At 43.7% G+C, this 16,759-nt stretch overlaps 1 protein-coding gene across 3 annotated transcripts in view; it reads right to left on the bottom strand.

Annotated features, from left to right (window-relative positions):
- cd2ap (CD2-associated protein) overlaps positions 1-13,565 on the bottom strand; it is a 52,980-nt gene extending 39,415 nt beyond the window's left edge. Inside the window, exon 1 of one of the 3 annotated variants that reach the window (XM_061243328.1) lies at positions 13,266-13,565. In XM_061243328.1, the coding sequence (XP_061099312.1) occupies positions 13,266-13,269 (4 nt within the window). In that variant the 5' untranslated portion in view covers positions 13,270-13,565. Of the gene's footprint in view, positions 1-2,430; positions 2,539-13,265 lie in introns of those variants that run through there. The other 2 variants (XM_061243327.1, XM_061243326.1) reach the window with 2 other exon arrangements.
- Positions 13,566-16,759: the final 3,194 nt, after the last annotated feature.

Here is a 16,759-nt window from a genome sequence, read left to right as displayed (position 1 = left end):
CTAACGTGTGAGCAGAATATTGCATGCTTTCAGAGCGCTAACGTGCTAGCAGAATATTACATGCCTCTAGAGCAGAGGCGTCAAACTGAATTCCGAGGGGGCTGCAAGTGTCTGCAGGTTTTTGCGTTTTCCTTTCAATCAGCTGTCGATTAAGGCCTTGAGAACAAAGTGTGCCGATTCTATGACTGACTTGAACGAACCACGGGCGCCGAGAACAACCCGAGAACCAGCAGACGCTGCGGCCCTGCAGGACCGGAGTTTGACACACGTCCTCCAGAGCGCCGCAGTGCTAGTCGCATGTTGCAGCTTGTTCTATATCAGCGGTCTGCAGCACCTGCTAAGAGCTACAAACCCTCCCTCTCAAACTGCGATAAAAACCTTGTTTCAGCGTCGCACATGAAGGCTGAGACCTGGGCGTGGCCCTCAAAAGGGTTCCTTCGCACACTCGAGTCATTTTCTTCCTCGGGAATCACACTAACCGTCAAAAATATTGCATCTCAGCCCGGTAAAATATGGTTTTATTTGCGATATTGTGGCTTGTTATTATAACCAATGTAAAAAAAGAACTGCATCTGATCAGACTTGATGTCGAAGAGGCTTGAAATCCCATACAGGGGCCTGGTGTACAGACGCCGTGGTCAAACTCTGCGGTCTCCTGTTGTGGCAATCTGGCTCCCTACTGGCTGGAGTCTGGACCAATAAAATCAATGAAACTATGAGCCATGAGCTTTTTTTGTCTTATCAGTTTGTATTGATGCGTCACTGATTTTTTTTTTATGGATTAGTTCACCATTAGGTCACCACTAGCAGGAATGATTTATGAAAGGTTAGTGGTAAACTGCAGAGGCATCTGGCACACACACACACACACACTCGCACGGACACACACACTCACGCACTCTAGCACACACACCAACAGGTCTGTGTGTCAGCACAGTGCACCTTCGGGGAAAATGATATATTACAGGAATTCTTATTATCTGAAGTTTAATATGTTTACTTGGGTGATAGAATGCACTCCAGTCAATAAAAATATTTTTTTTAAACACAGCTGTCATGGGGGATAGAGATCACAGATTCTCTCTGGGAAAAACAACACAGTCCTTATTGTATCCAAATAAGGAGCATTAAAGAAAAATTAGGCCACGGTTGTGCCATCCACCAAATCATGAGCTGTTAGGGCATATAAACCCTACCTACCCTAGAGCAGATAATTGGCATGACAGATATGCTTTACAGTCAAAATACTGTTGAAAAAAAGGTTTGATTTTAGACCTCTGGAAGAAGAGGTACCCATGACTATTAGGATATGTAGACAAATAGGAAAATGAGCTTTCAGCATGTTCCATTAAAGACGTTAAAAGTTAAAGACTACAATTGAAATATTTTCCTGTAATCAAACTGTAGTAAATGAGACTTGCAGAAGGCAATTCATAAAGTCAGCTATTTGAGATAAATCCACAGAAACTGCCAAACTCGACATGAAGTATATACAAAAAAAGGCCTAATTCAAACATGAACATGAACTACAATTCAAATGATAATTTGTCAAACTGAAATTAAGAACCTAAAATTATTTGCATACCTGGTAAAAATTTACTTTTGATTTAATTAAATGGGTTGAATCTCCGGTTGTGAGAATACGAGAAGCGCTTTCCAAACTCACTCAAACCGCGTCATAATAAAAAAAAACATTGCCGGTGTGCGCTTTCATCGCTGGTAACAATTTAAGACCGCCAGCATGCGCTGGGTCAGAGCGGGCATTTGCTGCAGCCACGACACTATTCACCAAACAATTTATATTTACTTCCTGCGTGAAGTGATTGAAGAAAAAGAAAAACATTTGAAATGCTTAACAGAGCAATTTTTTTCATTTCTCACCATTCATACGCCCAAACGCACAACACCTGCTGCGCGGTTAGGCTATTTACTTTGTGACGTCTGAGATACGAAGACAAAGCGGCTATCAAACAAAATCAATGCAGTCATTTGTTTCACCTAAACGCGATCATGCAGTTCAGGAGAGTGGACACGTCTAGGCTTAACGAAATTCAAACCGCCCCGCACCTGTGCTTAAGCGACTTCGCTAAAGTAGACATGAACTGCATCGTCTTGGACACAAATAAGTAAATCAAGGGTGAGCCGCTTCTCAATGGCAGAATGAGCCGCTCAGTCATAGATTCGCCATTTACTCAACTTGACCTTATTCTGTCATTGGCAGAGATTTATCTCTCGGTTTCCTGCAGTGGCGTTCATTACTGGCTTCGGTGCTGGCTGCTACTCTCCCTGCTGTGCGCGAGTGGCTGCCTCGAGACGAGCAGGCGCGGCCGCTTCAATAAATACGATTACAATGTGTACAGGTGAATGACTATGCCTGCACACCCGATGGTCAATGCCAAACGCTCGCAAACTGCTTCGGTTAATTCCTACCTGCGTTACTAACATTCTGACGCATTTTTCCCCGCCGATTTGATACAAAGCAGGAACTTGTGGAGTTCGACAGAAGGACAACGCTCAACTCAAGTGACATTTAGCACATTACATAACTGTATAGACACGGCTAGAGAAGGGAAGCTAGACCAGGTCACACACGGTCACTCCCGTGCTTAAATGAGTATTTCATCGGTGGGATTCAAGTGTGTGGAAGGATTATCTTCTACGACCTTAAACACAACCTTCTATGTCCTGATTTACAACCGAAGTGTGATACAGCAATAACAAATCTTCGCTTCTTTACTGTGCATCTGGGTTTTTACACTCCCTGTTTATTTATAGGTTTTTGCTCGTGTAAGTGTGACCATTAGAGCAGGAATAGTTTGTAATAAGGTGGTGACATCAGCCAACTAAAATGGTTTGTGAGTGATACGTTATAGGACAGTGACTCCAAGACTAAACTGTCTAAACAGTGTTCAAAGTCCAGTTTGGTCATTCTCAAAAGATGTGAAGCCACATGTTACACAAAGCACTCAGGAAAATGAGCATTTAACAAAGTAACAATGCAACAAGACCATTTAATAAATTGACATGTGTGAATGATTAGACAGTGTAACAATAGCATTTAATAAATTAACATTTGTGAATGATTAGACGATGCAACAATACCATTCAACAAATAAACATTTGTGAATGATTAGACAATGCAATTAGACTGATTTAACAAAAAGGTTTTAAAAAAGAAATGTATTCTATAGTTGTTGTTTTTTTAAAATCTAGGCCAGAGGAACAGTCTCTCACAGAGACATCACAAGCGCTAAATCTATCCCATCCCGAACTTGTTTTTAAAATTTGTTTATAAGGAAAAACACACATGGCTTTGTCATCAGAGAAACCCCACCTGCCTGAAGCTCCTCTGTGGGGCTGAGCAGAGCCACACATTTATACTGCACTGGGCTCTCAGTGCCAGAAGCATGGAGATGCCGAAATAAAGTCATCACAAGCCAAAGTGCAGACAGGAGAGATGTCCATCATGGTCAACACGGTTTTAATACCTTTCACAGGAATACACACCGTTGCTCATTTTACCAGTCACTTTAGACAACTAAGTACATTTTTCATGAATCGGCAAAAACAAACAAATCCAAGGTGGCAAGGATATTTGCTGGATGCAAAAGGTAGGCCATTTGACAGCAGTTCAACAACAAGGTACGAGTAGTCTAACCATACAATCTGACAGCACGAACCAGTGTGATTAATGGCATATGAAAATATATCCAACTATATCCTCAGGTTAAAAAGAACGGGACCTGATGACACACAGAGACAAACCCCTCAACGGGGAACACCTTGGGCAGCGTTTAACTACCCAGCATGCTGCTACAATCACAGCATTAGCCAATCCCGCTCCCCGTCTGTCTCCAACAAATTTCCAGCACAATTTCCCCATTGAATAACGTCACAGAGATAAGGAAACAACTGGCTCCTTACTGTAATCTCTGGAAGCGGTTCGTTTCCTCAGAGCGGCCTCGTGAAAGGGCGCTCCCCTTCAAAGTACTTAAAGATGCTTTTAACAAAATGATCTAAGGCTGTGAAAACAATGCCACAGCTCTCATTCATCCACACGGCAGTAGGAACCTCTTGTACCGACTGTCGCCGTGTGCCTGTGAACCAGTCCAGACTGTACACTGCTCTCAAAAACTGCCAGACTAACTATCGCTGTAGTCCTGTAGTCTGACTATCACTGTCTGCCTGTGAACGCCCCCATAGACGGTACACTATTCTCAATAAAAACTGAAAATACACAAGCGCAAATGAAAATAGTGAGACACAAACTCAGTTCTTTTCCGTACAAAAAGGTGGGGAAGCTTTCAAACATTTTAACACCAGGCGTACCGACTAACTTACTGCAAAACCATCTAATAACACAATAGCACAGAACACGAATTTCTAAAATGTCCTGAACTTTGTCCTCTGCAGGGGTGGCAGTGAGTGGCTATCAGCCCAGCGTGTGACTTTCAGCAAACATAGAGCAGAACAATCTAAATCCGGGTACAGCTACAAGGGTTGGGCTCCGAGTAACTTCAACCCATCAGTGCACCTTGGTCTAGAAACCACACGTCAACGCACCGACTCATGTATGACACAAGCAAACACATCCCAACAATCCAAAGAATGCGGTTGCGTTAGCGCATGTCGCAACAAACAAGGTTAACGCTTCTAGTTCAGAGAGATGCACACAAGCCGATGGCTGATTCGTAAACAATAGGCTAACAAACTGCACAGGACACAATGACAGACCCTTCTTGATGGGTTTCTTTAATATGGAGATTCACATCTTAAAAAAATGAAACCACTGTCCTTTCTAAACTTAAAAACAATTCCATACATCCAAACGAAAACAATAATATCTGAAACTTTTATCCAAAGTGACTCGCAGTTGACTAGACGAAGCAAGGGGCAATCCCCCCTGGTGCAATGAGGGGTTAAGGGCCTTGTTCAAGGGCCCAACAGCTGTGCAGAGCTTGTTGTGGCTACACCAGGGCTCGAACTGCCAATCTTCAGGGTCCCAGACATGTACCTTAGCCACTAGACCACAGGCTGCCCGAAAATGAAAACAACCAGCACTGGCAGAACTCCTGTAGACTCTGCTATCAAACTCCAGAGTTTGGTTGCAGGCTTCATTTTAGCAATACAGCACGCAAATACAGCCATGTCTTTGCATTGTACCAGCAACCCCCTGTAGCCACAATACAGCACAACCACAGCTCATAGCACTTTTATAAAACAATCAGTTCCAACATACATATATATATTTATATACATACACACAACAAACTGATGACACAGTGTTATTTACTTAGTAGTATTATTTGTAAGTAGCGGTTTCTGCATGGAGCGATACTGTTTACAAGCAGTCTGTTTGATTAACTGATACTGTATTGGATTTACAAATCACTGTAGAATGCCGTCTCAGCCAATTATCTAGATAGAGACAGTTTGATGAAGACCGTCAAACAAGACACCTGCTAAGCAGGCCTCAAAATGTAAAAAACAGATACTTGTTTACTCGGCAATATAATTTTTTTAATGCCCTGCATTTGACCTTGCCGTTGCAAATACAGTTTCTATAGCTCAAAAACAAGACCTACATGATATCAAATTTTATTTCCAGTTCTATGCTTGTACATTCCTCAAAAGCAAAACCAGAAAGAAAGCACTATGTGCTGGGTGACAATGAAACCTTCCATTAAAACAAAGGGACCAAAATCATTTCCAAGTATTTCCTTTGCTTGATAAACGTTTCACTTCCTGCGATTTTTAGATGGCAGCGCTACGATAAGAGAAATTCCTGTGCACAGAACCAATCACATGTCATTCTGAGATGTATTTACATATGGGACGGATCCACAAATGAAATGACTCTAGGGCTTCTTGGAAACAAGCCCCAAAAACCACATTCAAAGTGTAGGCTACTGGTAGGCCATGCCTGCGAAAGTACGTCGGACGAGAACTGAAACTTCCCATTTCTTTATCTGTGGTATGCTGCTAAGAAAAGTCAAGTCGACCACGCATTAAACTATTAATAACGCACCCCAGCTGACAGTGCACAAACCGTAAACAAGCCAAGTTTCCAGAGTTCTGACCCATTACTCTTCGGCAAAAGGTTTTAATGTAAAGAACACAGGCCGAACCCAACCGCGGGCCCGCTCACAGAGGGCAGAACGAAGAAAGCGTGCTCTCTCTGTGCTTGGGAGTCGCAGTGAGCCACTTGTCGATGCAGCAGTGCCGATGCCCTGTGCTTAAAAGGGTCAGCTGCAGAGCTGCGGAGGGACTTTTAAAACCAACGGTAATCAACACTGCGTGGTCCCCAGTGTGGCTACACTCCCGAATGGACTCCATTCCCAGGCTCCACAGTGCCCCACTTTAGGAGCATTTGATCCTGACAAAAAGAAAATGTTTTAGGAGCACTAAAGTCAAGTTAATTGGGGTGCATTAGTGCGCTCCTAATTGTTTCAGGATAGGAACGTGTTGTGCTCCCTGGAGAAAATGCTAGCAGACACCCCAGCTAGTGCGACTGCAGCCTCACACTGCAGCACAGCAACAGCGCCAGGGGCTGTCCAGCTAAGGCAACGCTGTCCCACAATGTTGCTGCAATGTTTTAACACTGGCAGAACGTTCCCCCAATGTTGCTGCAATGTTTTAACACTGGCAGAACGTTCCCCCAATGTTGCTGCAATGTTTTAACACTGGCAGAACGTTCCCCCAATGTTGCTGCAATGTTTTAACGTTGGCAGAACGTTCCCCCAATCTTGCTGCAATGTATTAATGCTGGCAAAACATTCCAGTAACGTTGCCAGAACATCCCGCATTAGCTGGATGCAGACAAACACCATGCAGCACACAAACAGCCGTCCAACACAGAAGGGCCATTTGTGACTATTAAGAGGTGTCCTATGTCTGGGTGAGTGGTAAACTTCCGTTACTGTGGGTGAGACTGTCAGTGTCTGTTAGTGAGTGAGTGTCTTCTCCAGTCTGGGTATGCAAAGTACACCCACCACCAGCCAAATGCAGGTAAAATGTTGATTTCAGCTGGCAAGATCTTCTACTAAAGCAGCCACTTTGGCAGGTAATCAACCCGATAGTGTGGTATTATAGACGGTAAAGTGACAAAGAAACAGTGATAAAATGGTTGGTGATTTTTAAATGAGGGGGGTGAGAAAGTCAGTCCTTTTATAGCTTTACTTGCACACGCGTTTTAATCAGCCTTTCACAATGCAGTAGCATTTGTGTCCAAAGTCTTTGTACTCACAGCATCCTGTTTTGGGTGAACTTGGCGCCAGTCCCCCTATGAAAGACGTGAATGACACACCGGCGTTTCAGGGTCACTGAAGCAGGCAGTCTAAACTCTGCGTAGTTACGGGTAACCGCATACCCCGAGTAATGTCCAGACATGTTAAAGACGCTGTCGGTGACGACAGTCAAAAAGCACTTAATCTTTTTTTTTTTCTTATCAAGACTAAATATCAGCGGTATCTACGCACCAATCGAGAAAGTGTGGCTCACCCGTTAGCAAACCAGCTCTCAGTAAGAAGGCTACATGATTCAATCAATGTATGTGGACGCGTGGAGCGCAGCACTTAACCCCAATTGCTTTTGTACACAGTCCTACTGTATAGGCAGATTAGGGGGGGGGGGGTGACTTGCATGTCACTCTGGATAAGGATGGCAGCTAAGCGCACAGCTAACGTGACTAATGGGGCCCGCCAATCCGTGCCAGAAAATCACATTTCCAGCTCTGTCATAAAGAATTAAGACTGCATTCACAAGTATGGTATTAGCCTGGATTACAGACACTGGGGATCCAGTCGGACGTGGGGTGTGTGTGTGTGTGTGTGTGTGTGTGTGTGTGTGTGTGTGTGTGTGTGTGTGTGTGTGTGTGTGTGTGAGTGTAAGAACGTACCATAAACACAATGCAGCATTCCCATGATGCACCTTGGGGGAAGAACCCAAATCAGACCATGAACTCAGGACAGGATTCTTTGCTAGTGACCATGGAGAGATTGACTGAACTTCACCATAACAACAATCTGGTTCATTGTTCACGTGACACTGAATACATGACTGGGACCTGGAAGGTTGGTGGTTCAAGCCCCGGTGCAGCCATGATGTAGCCATACAGCTGTTGGGCCCTTAACCCAACAGCTGGAAAGAGCAGACTTTGTAAATTACAGGCACATGCTACTAACAATCACAGGTAAACAAAGCAAAACCTTTTTAACAGTGTTTTTTTACTGGATAACAATTTCTAGTGTGTGAGGCACAATTTGATGCTGCCTTTGACATGAACTAGACTGCAGTCCGTTGAACAGTAACCACTCCGTCCAATGGTTGCAGTTCTAGTCCATGTCTGCTTCTGACCTTCTTACACGCAGGTTGCCATGTATGTCAGAACAGTGGCCTAAACGACATTTAGGTGTGAGTCTTCATCAAAGCGGTGAGTGAAGACGCAGGCCAATTGGAGACATGCGAGGAACTCCTCCTCCAATCGGAGCCTGTGAAAGAGGTGTGAGACGGCATTTTTTTTTGGGGGGGCAGCTCTTCAGCTTGACAGTACTTCCCATAAGGCAAGTCTGTTTTTCACGCTGGAGGCAGGAAGTTCAAACCCACAAAGGCCGAGAGCATTCCCAGTCCAAGCGCTCGACGCTATTAATAACCAGGTCGTGATTGGCCGCCCTGCAACGAGCGGTCGGCGCCAGGCCAATCGGACTGAGGAAGAGGAAGGAGCCTCCGAGGCCTACCGAGTGTAGGAGTCGCGGTGGTTCTACACCTCTGGGCGAGGCGGCGCAAATTCTTCACATATTTACTGGGAAGAGCGACGCTCAAACCCTTAGAGACGCCGTTGCGTTTCGTCGGGCGTCTGAACGGGGGGCCGCTTGGGCCCGCCCTCACACGCCTCGGTGGTCACCAGCCCTCAAAACGGAGCGAAATGGGTCTCGCTACAGCTCAGTGACACGGCTCTTCAAAACATAAAAAAAAATAAAAATAAAACGCATATTCTTGATTCTTGGCCCGCAGGCCTCCTGCATGTACCAACTGGCAGGCTGGCTGAAACCAACAGCGCAGTAGTTTTGTAATATGACACGGGAGATAAGCAGCGTATATTACCGTTACAACACGGTTACAACCGATGTGATTTATCACCACATTGGCTGTGACAGTAAACCAGCATAGCGTACAATGGCTCCGATGAGTTTAAAAAATACTTTTGCTCTTCAAACAGTCAATAATCTGATAATTATTTCAATGTTTAAATTCATAGTGTGTTACTCACTAATGACACCCAGTATCAAACGTCGAGACACAGACATAACAATAGTGGGGTCGTTGATGAGCAAAAGTAAATATCACCAGTCAAACCGAAGAATTCAGTGTAGAGGACAGATTAAGGGGCCAGCCCAGCGATCCCTGTGAGCTATAAGCAAACAGCTGCGACAGAAAGCCATGCATTCCCTAATAGGCTGCCAGTAACTTCATTTACCTCCGGGCCAAATCCAATTCTGACCCATTCCTCAATCCCAAATGAGAAGCCTCAGCTTGGGTTTATAGCATTCCTGTTAAATGCCAACGACAGGGAGCTGCGGAATTCTCGACCGTGAACAGGGAAAGCGCGACACTGGCAGAAAGCGTCTTCGCAACCAAACAAAACATAAAAAATAAAAAAACAAACCTCGCCGTCATTGCCCTGTGGCAACTGCAAAACGATGAGTGATTTCACCAAAATGGCGGCCTCTTGGACTGACATTCAAAAACTGCGGTTACCTTCACAAGCACTCTTCACCCGCACGTACTGCGGGTATTTACCCGTGCAGTCTGAGTGAACATGGGTGTGGGCGAAGTGGCGTGTTGTCTTTACACGGTTTGGCGAAATCTCTCAGGGGGTCCAAGCCTCCATGTTATGAGATTCTGCGCATAGGCGCAGCGTCCAAAGTTGGCTCGGACGAAAAAGCCCCATGAAAACGCACACGTTAACGGTCAACTGGATGCTGACAGCCCTGCCAGGGAGTTTTGGAAAAGCATAAAAACAGAGAAGCCGTTGCCGGGGAGATTTTCTGCCCTTCAGTGCAAACCTGCAAGGAGTGCGGCCATTTCAGTCAACAATGATGTCAGCAGGCCATATATAGACACACACTCCACCTAGGAAAACTGCTAAAATGATGAGAATCAGAGCTGAAGCAATACGTATCCTATCCACAGAGTATGCTCCAAGCTGCAGGAAGACAGCGGTCATCCAAAGCCCCTGCCTCAGTCACAGAGGCAGGGGGAGGGGGGGGGGGGGGGGGGGAAAGGCACTGAGCTTTAAAAATCAACGTTTAAGAGAAGAAACTCTTCTCCACAGCGGCAGAAACTGCGGCGTGGGTACCGGGACGGGAATTCGCAGCTGACCCGCGATCTGACCGCATCAGCCGTCGCGATGGGCGGATCCTCGGCAGAGTGCCTGCGCCTCGGCCCTGGCCGACCTCTTTTCCTGCCGGGTTGCTTCACTACCCCTTGGTTTCACAAGTCACGTCACTGCTGCTTCCTGCCACTAGAAAAGGGTGTGAATAACTCGAAGATCAGCCGCAGGGTTGGGTTTGGGGGGGGGGGGGGGGGGGGGGGGTTGCTGATAGAAAAAGGGGTTATTATTTTAAGGTTCCCCCTCTTCCTGCTTCCTGGTGGGCCAGGCCTGGGTCTGACGGTGGTGCAGTAACGCTGAGGCGGGGGAAAGCACTGGGGCCACGCAGGCAAGCTGGCTGCCAGCTGCCTCTTCCTGCAGCGTCCGTCTGCCTGCTGCCAATGCTCAGACAAAATCTCCCCAGTGTGTGTGTGTGTGTGTGTGTGTGTGTGCGTGTGTGCGCGTGTGTGTGCATGTGCGTGCATTTGTATGTGCGCATGTGTGTGTGTGTGCGTGCACAGACGTGTGTGTGCGTGCATGTGCGTGCGTGTGCGTACACAGACGTGTGTGTGTGTGTGTGTGTGCACGCACAGATGTGTGTGTGTGTACGTGCAGACATACGTGTGTGTGTGTGCACGTGCATGCGTGTTCATGCATGTATGCGTGTGTGTGTACGAGTACGTGTGTATATGCATGTGTGTATGTGGGTGTGTGTGTGTGTGTGTGTGTGTGTGTGTGTGTGTGAAGACCCATATCACACTTCTGCACAAAATAACATGCTAGTGTTTAACAGCAGTGATACAATGCACTGCGCTCAATTACAGTCCGTTTAAGCATGAGTGTGCCTACAGAAGATACTAGACCATTTACACAAATCACTCACATCAGTCTTCCAACATTGAAATTTCCACTCCTGCTGTTAAACACATCTGTGTTTGAAGCATGTGTAATAAGAGAGGAGTAAGTTAGTAGTGTGTCATTAGTTCTATAGCTAAAGAATTGTGCTAATTAGCAAATCCAGGTGATCGGGACACAATTCTGACTTTTTCAAAAGCAACCTGGACTTTTCACCTGTGCATGTATCCAAAGGTGAGCTCAAATAATAATGTCACCCAATATATACAGCAGCTACTGATCAGCATTCATATAGAGCAACAGTCAAAATATTTTGCCAGCACTGCTGACCACGCCCATTCAACAAAACATATGGGGGTGTCACAGTGGAACTAACTACCCAGGGCCCCAAAGCATGGGATGGTATTTAAAAGGTCTGCACTAAAAAGTTTGGTCTTCAAAGTTGTAACGGGGCCAACATAGACTGCATTTGCACAGGGCTAAGAATTGGGTGCAACACACCTGCTTTTGAATGTTGTGTTTTTGAACACTTTGCATAACAGCCTCGTAAAAAAACTTACCATATATGGAAAACGTGTATTTCACCAAAATAGGACAGTGTCTGTTGTGATTTGAAAGTGTTTTTTTAAAAAGAAATTAAAAATTATTCCAGATGAGCCTGAATTTATAATCTGGAATTCTCACGACTCTTGAGTGCTCTCTGGGATACCCAGGAGGCAACAAGATAAGGAAGTCTGCAGAAGTTAACCATATACAGTAAATCCAATGTAGAACTACTGTGCAAAGATAGTAAGCATGGTGCAGCTGTCAGTACTGTGCTGTGCGGTTACTGACTTGCTACCATGGAAACTCCGCTTCTGCAATAAATGCAGTTGCGGGTCATTCAAGAACAGTCCTCACCCGCGGCTGCAGCAATTGCACTGTCTTGGAACGACACCGCTAAAAGAGCGGCGAATATCCACAAATAAACTAAAAATTAAACACATATTAAGACTGAGTCAGCATAACCTAGTGTTTCGAAAACACGTAAAACAAAAACAAAGGAAGGCAACAACAACCAAAATGTTCCAGAGCACTGAAGTAACGTACATTGATAACAAGATTCAAAACAAACTTCTCACATGGTAAGGTATCCAATAGGCATATAGTACGGTATCCGATTATTTTCATCAATTATGAAAATGTCAAACCTGTAATTCCCGACAGCAGTATTCATACTAACAATGACGACTAAGTTGAATTAAAGACGTTTATGGGAAACAGCTTCCATCCAAACAATCTGCCATGCAAGAGTGACCGTCAGCTAGATTTCACATTTGTCTGGGAATTAGTTAGGTGTCAAGATGATGCAGGGAAGGCAATGTATGACTTTACTTCCTAGGCGTGTTGCATAAGAGTTAGCAAGCTGGTTGCTACCTAACGTCAGCGCAAATACAGCAAATCATAACGTTGCATTGTCAATAACGATATAACAAGATAATTTCAATGACTAGATATAACTTCATAGCAAACCAGCGAAAGAAGAACAAAATGTAGGATTGGTAATTTATTTTCAGGTGGCGTGAACATTGGAAGTTAATTTGTCGCTCGCTGAGCATGTAGGATATCCAACATGGAAAATGACATTAAGGTTGCTACAGCTGGCTAACTTAATGACAAAGCGAGCAACCGCTTACAACTTAGCTACCCAGTTGACTAGCAACCAACCACCCATTTAAAAAGGTAACTTAATGCAGTTGACTGAGCCTTGTACAATTTAGCAAAATTTGGGAGGTCGGGCTGGATTGATTCATCCAGCCCGAGCAATTCCCCAACACAAAATCCGGGTACTACTGGCAAGTTAACCAGCGAACGCAAGCTAATGTTACTGTAGCAATGTTGTCTTACACCGTTTGGCAGCAAGTTAGCACCAATTGCTTGATAATTTATCAGGTAGATAGTGGCTCCCAACTTACCACTCTATTTATTTCGTGGAAGTTAGTATACCTAGTCTGTGAGCTAGTTACGTAGGAAACAACAAGGGCGCAGCTGATAAACTTACCCATACTGTCCTTCACTGCAGGACCTTCTTGCTTTCTGATGCCTATTAGCTAGCCAGCCAGCTAGCTAGCTATGTCCAATAGAGCTTCCAAGCTAGCTAGCTAGCTACTTGTGCGCTCCTGTGTGATTTGTAAAGGAGTGATTTCCGTTACTAACTTATTAATCACAACATGGAGCCATTCGTCGTCGCCTTAACTTGAGCCTCACAGGCGTACCCGAGGTACAACTATCTATTTTTTTTAATGTGAAAATAACTGGGGAAGTTATCCCGAAGTCTCCACCTTCCCAGACTTGCCTTAACTCTGACTGCCACACATATACAAAACAGCAGGAAAACGCGCGATATTTCGGTGGGAGAATCCCGCGAGAATATTTCGCTGGAATGTAGTTTGTCCAGCAGCCGCTCCAGTGGGAAAGAGGAGGACTAGACTGCCGACCACAGAACTGCGCTGTGCCGCCGACCATAAACCGCACACATGGACATCCCGGACTGAACTAGAGTCACTCGTCCCCCCGAGCGCCTGGTTGTCGTCAATGCATGAAAATATGCAGTTGTATCTATGCATTGATTTAGACACTGCTGGAATTCTGCGATGTTTTAATACAGGCGCAATCATTTGCTCAGGTTATGTCAAGTCTCATTGCTTGTGTGGCTAGCAGACAATACGCAAGGAAGCCAGTTACCTGTTTACAGCTGCCGGAAGGGATTCAGTTTATTGCAAATAAATAATTTTTTTCAAATAAATACATTCAATTTATTGGTAAAAAACAAGTGTCAAGTAGCCACCCTGTGTGACACTAGGGGTGCACCCCAATACTTTAAAAATGTGTGCTTCTCTCCTCTACTTGTCTGGATATTTTTTTTAGTGCTTTGCAACACACCCTGGATCTACACATGAATTTTTGGCCCCATGGAAATATCGAACAATGTGCCCTGGCACAATTCCAGCACAGTTTTTTGAGGCTTCCTGTCAGTCAGGGGCATTTGAGATAATGATATCCCCAACCACATAAACACATATATAAATATAATATCTGTTTCCATAGTAGTGCCTTGTATCACTATAAAGTTAAACGTTTAATGCAATTATATGTTTCACCAAATGTATTGAATTTCATAAATGAATTATATTTTTACCCTCAGTTTAGTTTAGTGAGATAAAGTAGGGATACAGGTGCTGCTAGCTACACTTGGTCACCCATTTGTGTGAATTGCGCGGAGCCGATTTGTAAACATTGCTGTGGTGGAAAATATTTGCCTACAAATTTGTTTACCATGCTTCTGAAACACTGTTGAGAATGCCTAAATTGCCTCGATAGAATGCACATCCGTTCTGAATTTCCTGATAGACCTCAGAGCATTTGCATGGGCTATGTTTTCTGTTCTGAATGAACAATGCATTTTCCAAGACAGCTGCCATATTTAGCTGTCCAGTGAGTAGGCATGTATGCGTCTCAGTACATTCAGTTTTTTGTAGGTGTTAGCTGTTATATAAATATATATAACTTCATATTTTTGTCTGTGGGTGCTTTTCTGACTCACTCACACACATACAGATAGCACTCACGTTGCCTGCAAATATCTCCTGTTACCTGTGCCTACATGTTTAGGATCCAAAGCCCAGACAAGGAATGCCATTCATCTTGACTTTGGTATGACTGAAGTCAGAGGGGTGAATTCCACTTGGTGTGTTTTAAGAAACACTGTTGCCACAGGTATAAGGCTTCAGAATGTGCAATAATGTGGAGCAACTAACAATTTAGCAAAATCAGCTGTTACACTTTCCATTGTGAACACCAAATACCAACCTCACCCAGTCAGACGCTTGGAATCTGGTACTTAATATTTAATTGAAACATGAACTGCAGGCAGTGGCTGCTTTCCAGACTCGTTTGCTGATTTGTTAAATGAGGAACTACCTATGCTTCCAATGCTGATTTCTGTGTGCTAGCATTGCTTATTACCCGAAGACAGAGTTGTCTAGTTCTGAAGTATGTTTTTTACAGACATCACAGAATTGTACTTATTCCTACATGGGTTTCAGCCTGTCAGGGTTCCTTGAGTTACTGCTGCTTTAGCACTTCACAGTGATGCTCCAGGCAAGCGTAGACTGCCAGCTTCTCTGATTTACACCTTCCCACCTATGGACAGCCACTTTCCTGCTGTACTGCATCATCTGTGCAGTGGAGATGAGCCACTGGACTGCAGGCTAGTGCATTTTATGAGTGCACAGACATTAGCTGCAGCTAGGGTGGCCAATTCTCCTGGATTAGCTAGGAGTCTACTGGAATTTCCCTTGGCCTCCTGGAATATATATTTTTCTGCTGTACCAAACAAATAGCAAAAATAGAAACATTGAAAATTATGACAAACTCTGGCTGGAGCACCACCCAGAGTAAGTTATTTTCCAGATCACCTTCATGTGTGAAATTTCCTTCCCTCGTTATTATTTCCTATTATCGTTCCTAGCAGAAGAATGTTGTACTGGAGTGTTGTGCTGCCACCTTGTGTTGTAAGATTAAAATGCAATTTTCTTTAAAAAATAAATTTAAAAAACCTGATAAATACAGAGAACTATACAGCAATTTCGTTTTGCCAGCACATTTTGAAAGGTTTTACTGTTTCAAATTGTCATGGTTTTCTAATAATATTAAGTTTGCTCAATTACCACAAGCAGGTAAATATTATGTTTAAGTCCAAGTGGCTTCCATTTGAATTTATTTAATAACTTTAAGTATGTAGCTATATGTGTGCACTGTAAAAAAAAAAAGTTACTAAAAAAAACAAAATGCAACCTATTTAATAAATGCTTTCAACATTCCGTCCTGAGTAGAAAAATTGGCATTAAAGTAGGCTATATTTCATGTTGAAAATATTTTAGCATGAAAACGTCATTGGAAGCAAAAGTAAGTCATCTTTTATCTTTTGATGGCATAAATATGTTATGGATATAACAGTTAAAGTTTTTTTAAAATTTTTTAAATTTTTAACGTTTTTTTTTTTTGCCAGTAAATCTAAATATAATGATACCTCATCACTCCAGGTTGTGTGAACATATTGAATAACTGCTGTCGACACATTCAGCTTCAGTACTTCAGGTAATGTAATGCACGGATATAAAAAACACAGTGAGTGGTCCATGATCATAATTAAATAGAATCCCTGAAAATATCTCTTCACCTCAACATAATAACCAACAGAGGGCAGCATTTCAATTCAGAGCACGCAGCCGGGTCGACTTTTGATTCAGCATAGAGTAAACTAAATGAGGATGTGGAAACGCTGAACCTATTAAGACGTTTTGTCCTTGAGATTGATAACATCTATTTGCTTGTTGTTTTCATAATTCAATACATTTACAATACAGAGCAGGCATTTCAAGTAATTATGCCTATACCATGTGTACAATATTTGTCTGCATTAAAAATAAGCAGATCTGTCCTTCCTGCTTATTAATGTTCTTTGAAATGTACAATCCATTTGAAATATAATTA

The sequence above is a fragment of the Conger conger genome, chromosome 5, assembly GCF_963514075.1.
Source record: "Conger conger chromosome 5, fConCon1.1, whole genome shotgun sequence".
Classification (NCBI taxonomy): Eukaryota; Metazoa; Chordata; class Actinopteri; order Anguilliformes; family Congridae; genus Conger; species Conger conger.
The sequence above is the reverse complement of the archived record's forward strand: the minus strand, read 5'-3'. Positions and strand labels throughout refer to the sequence as shown.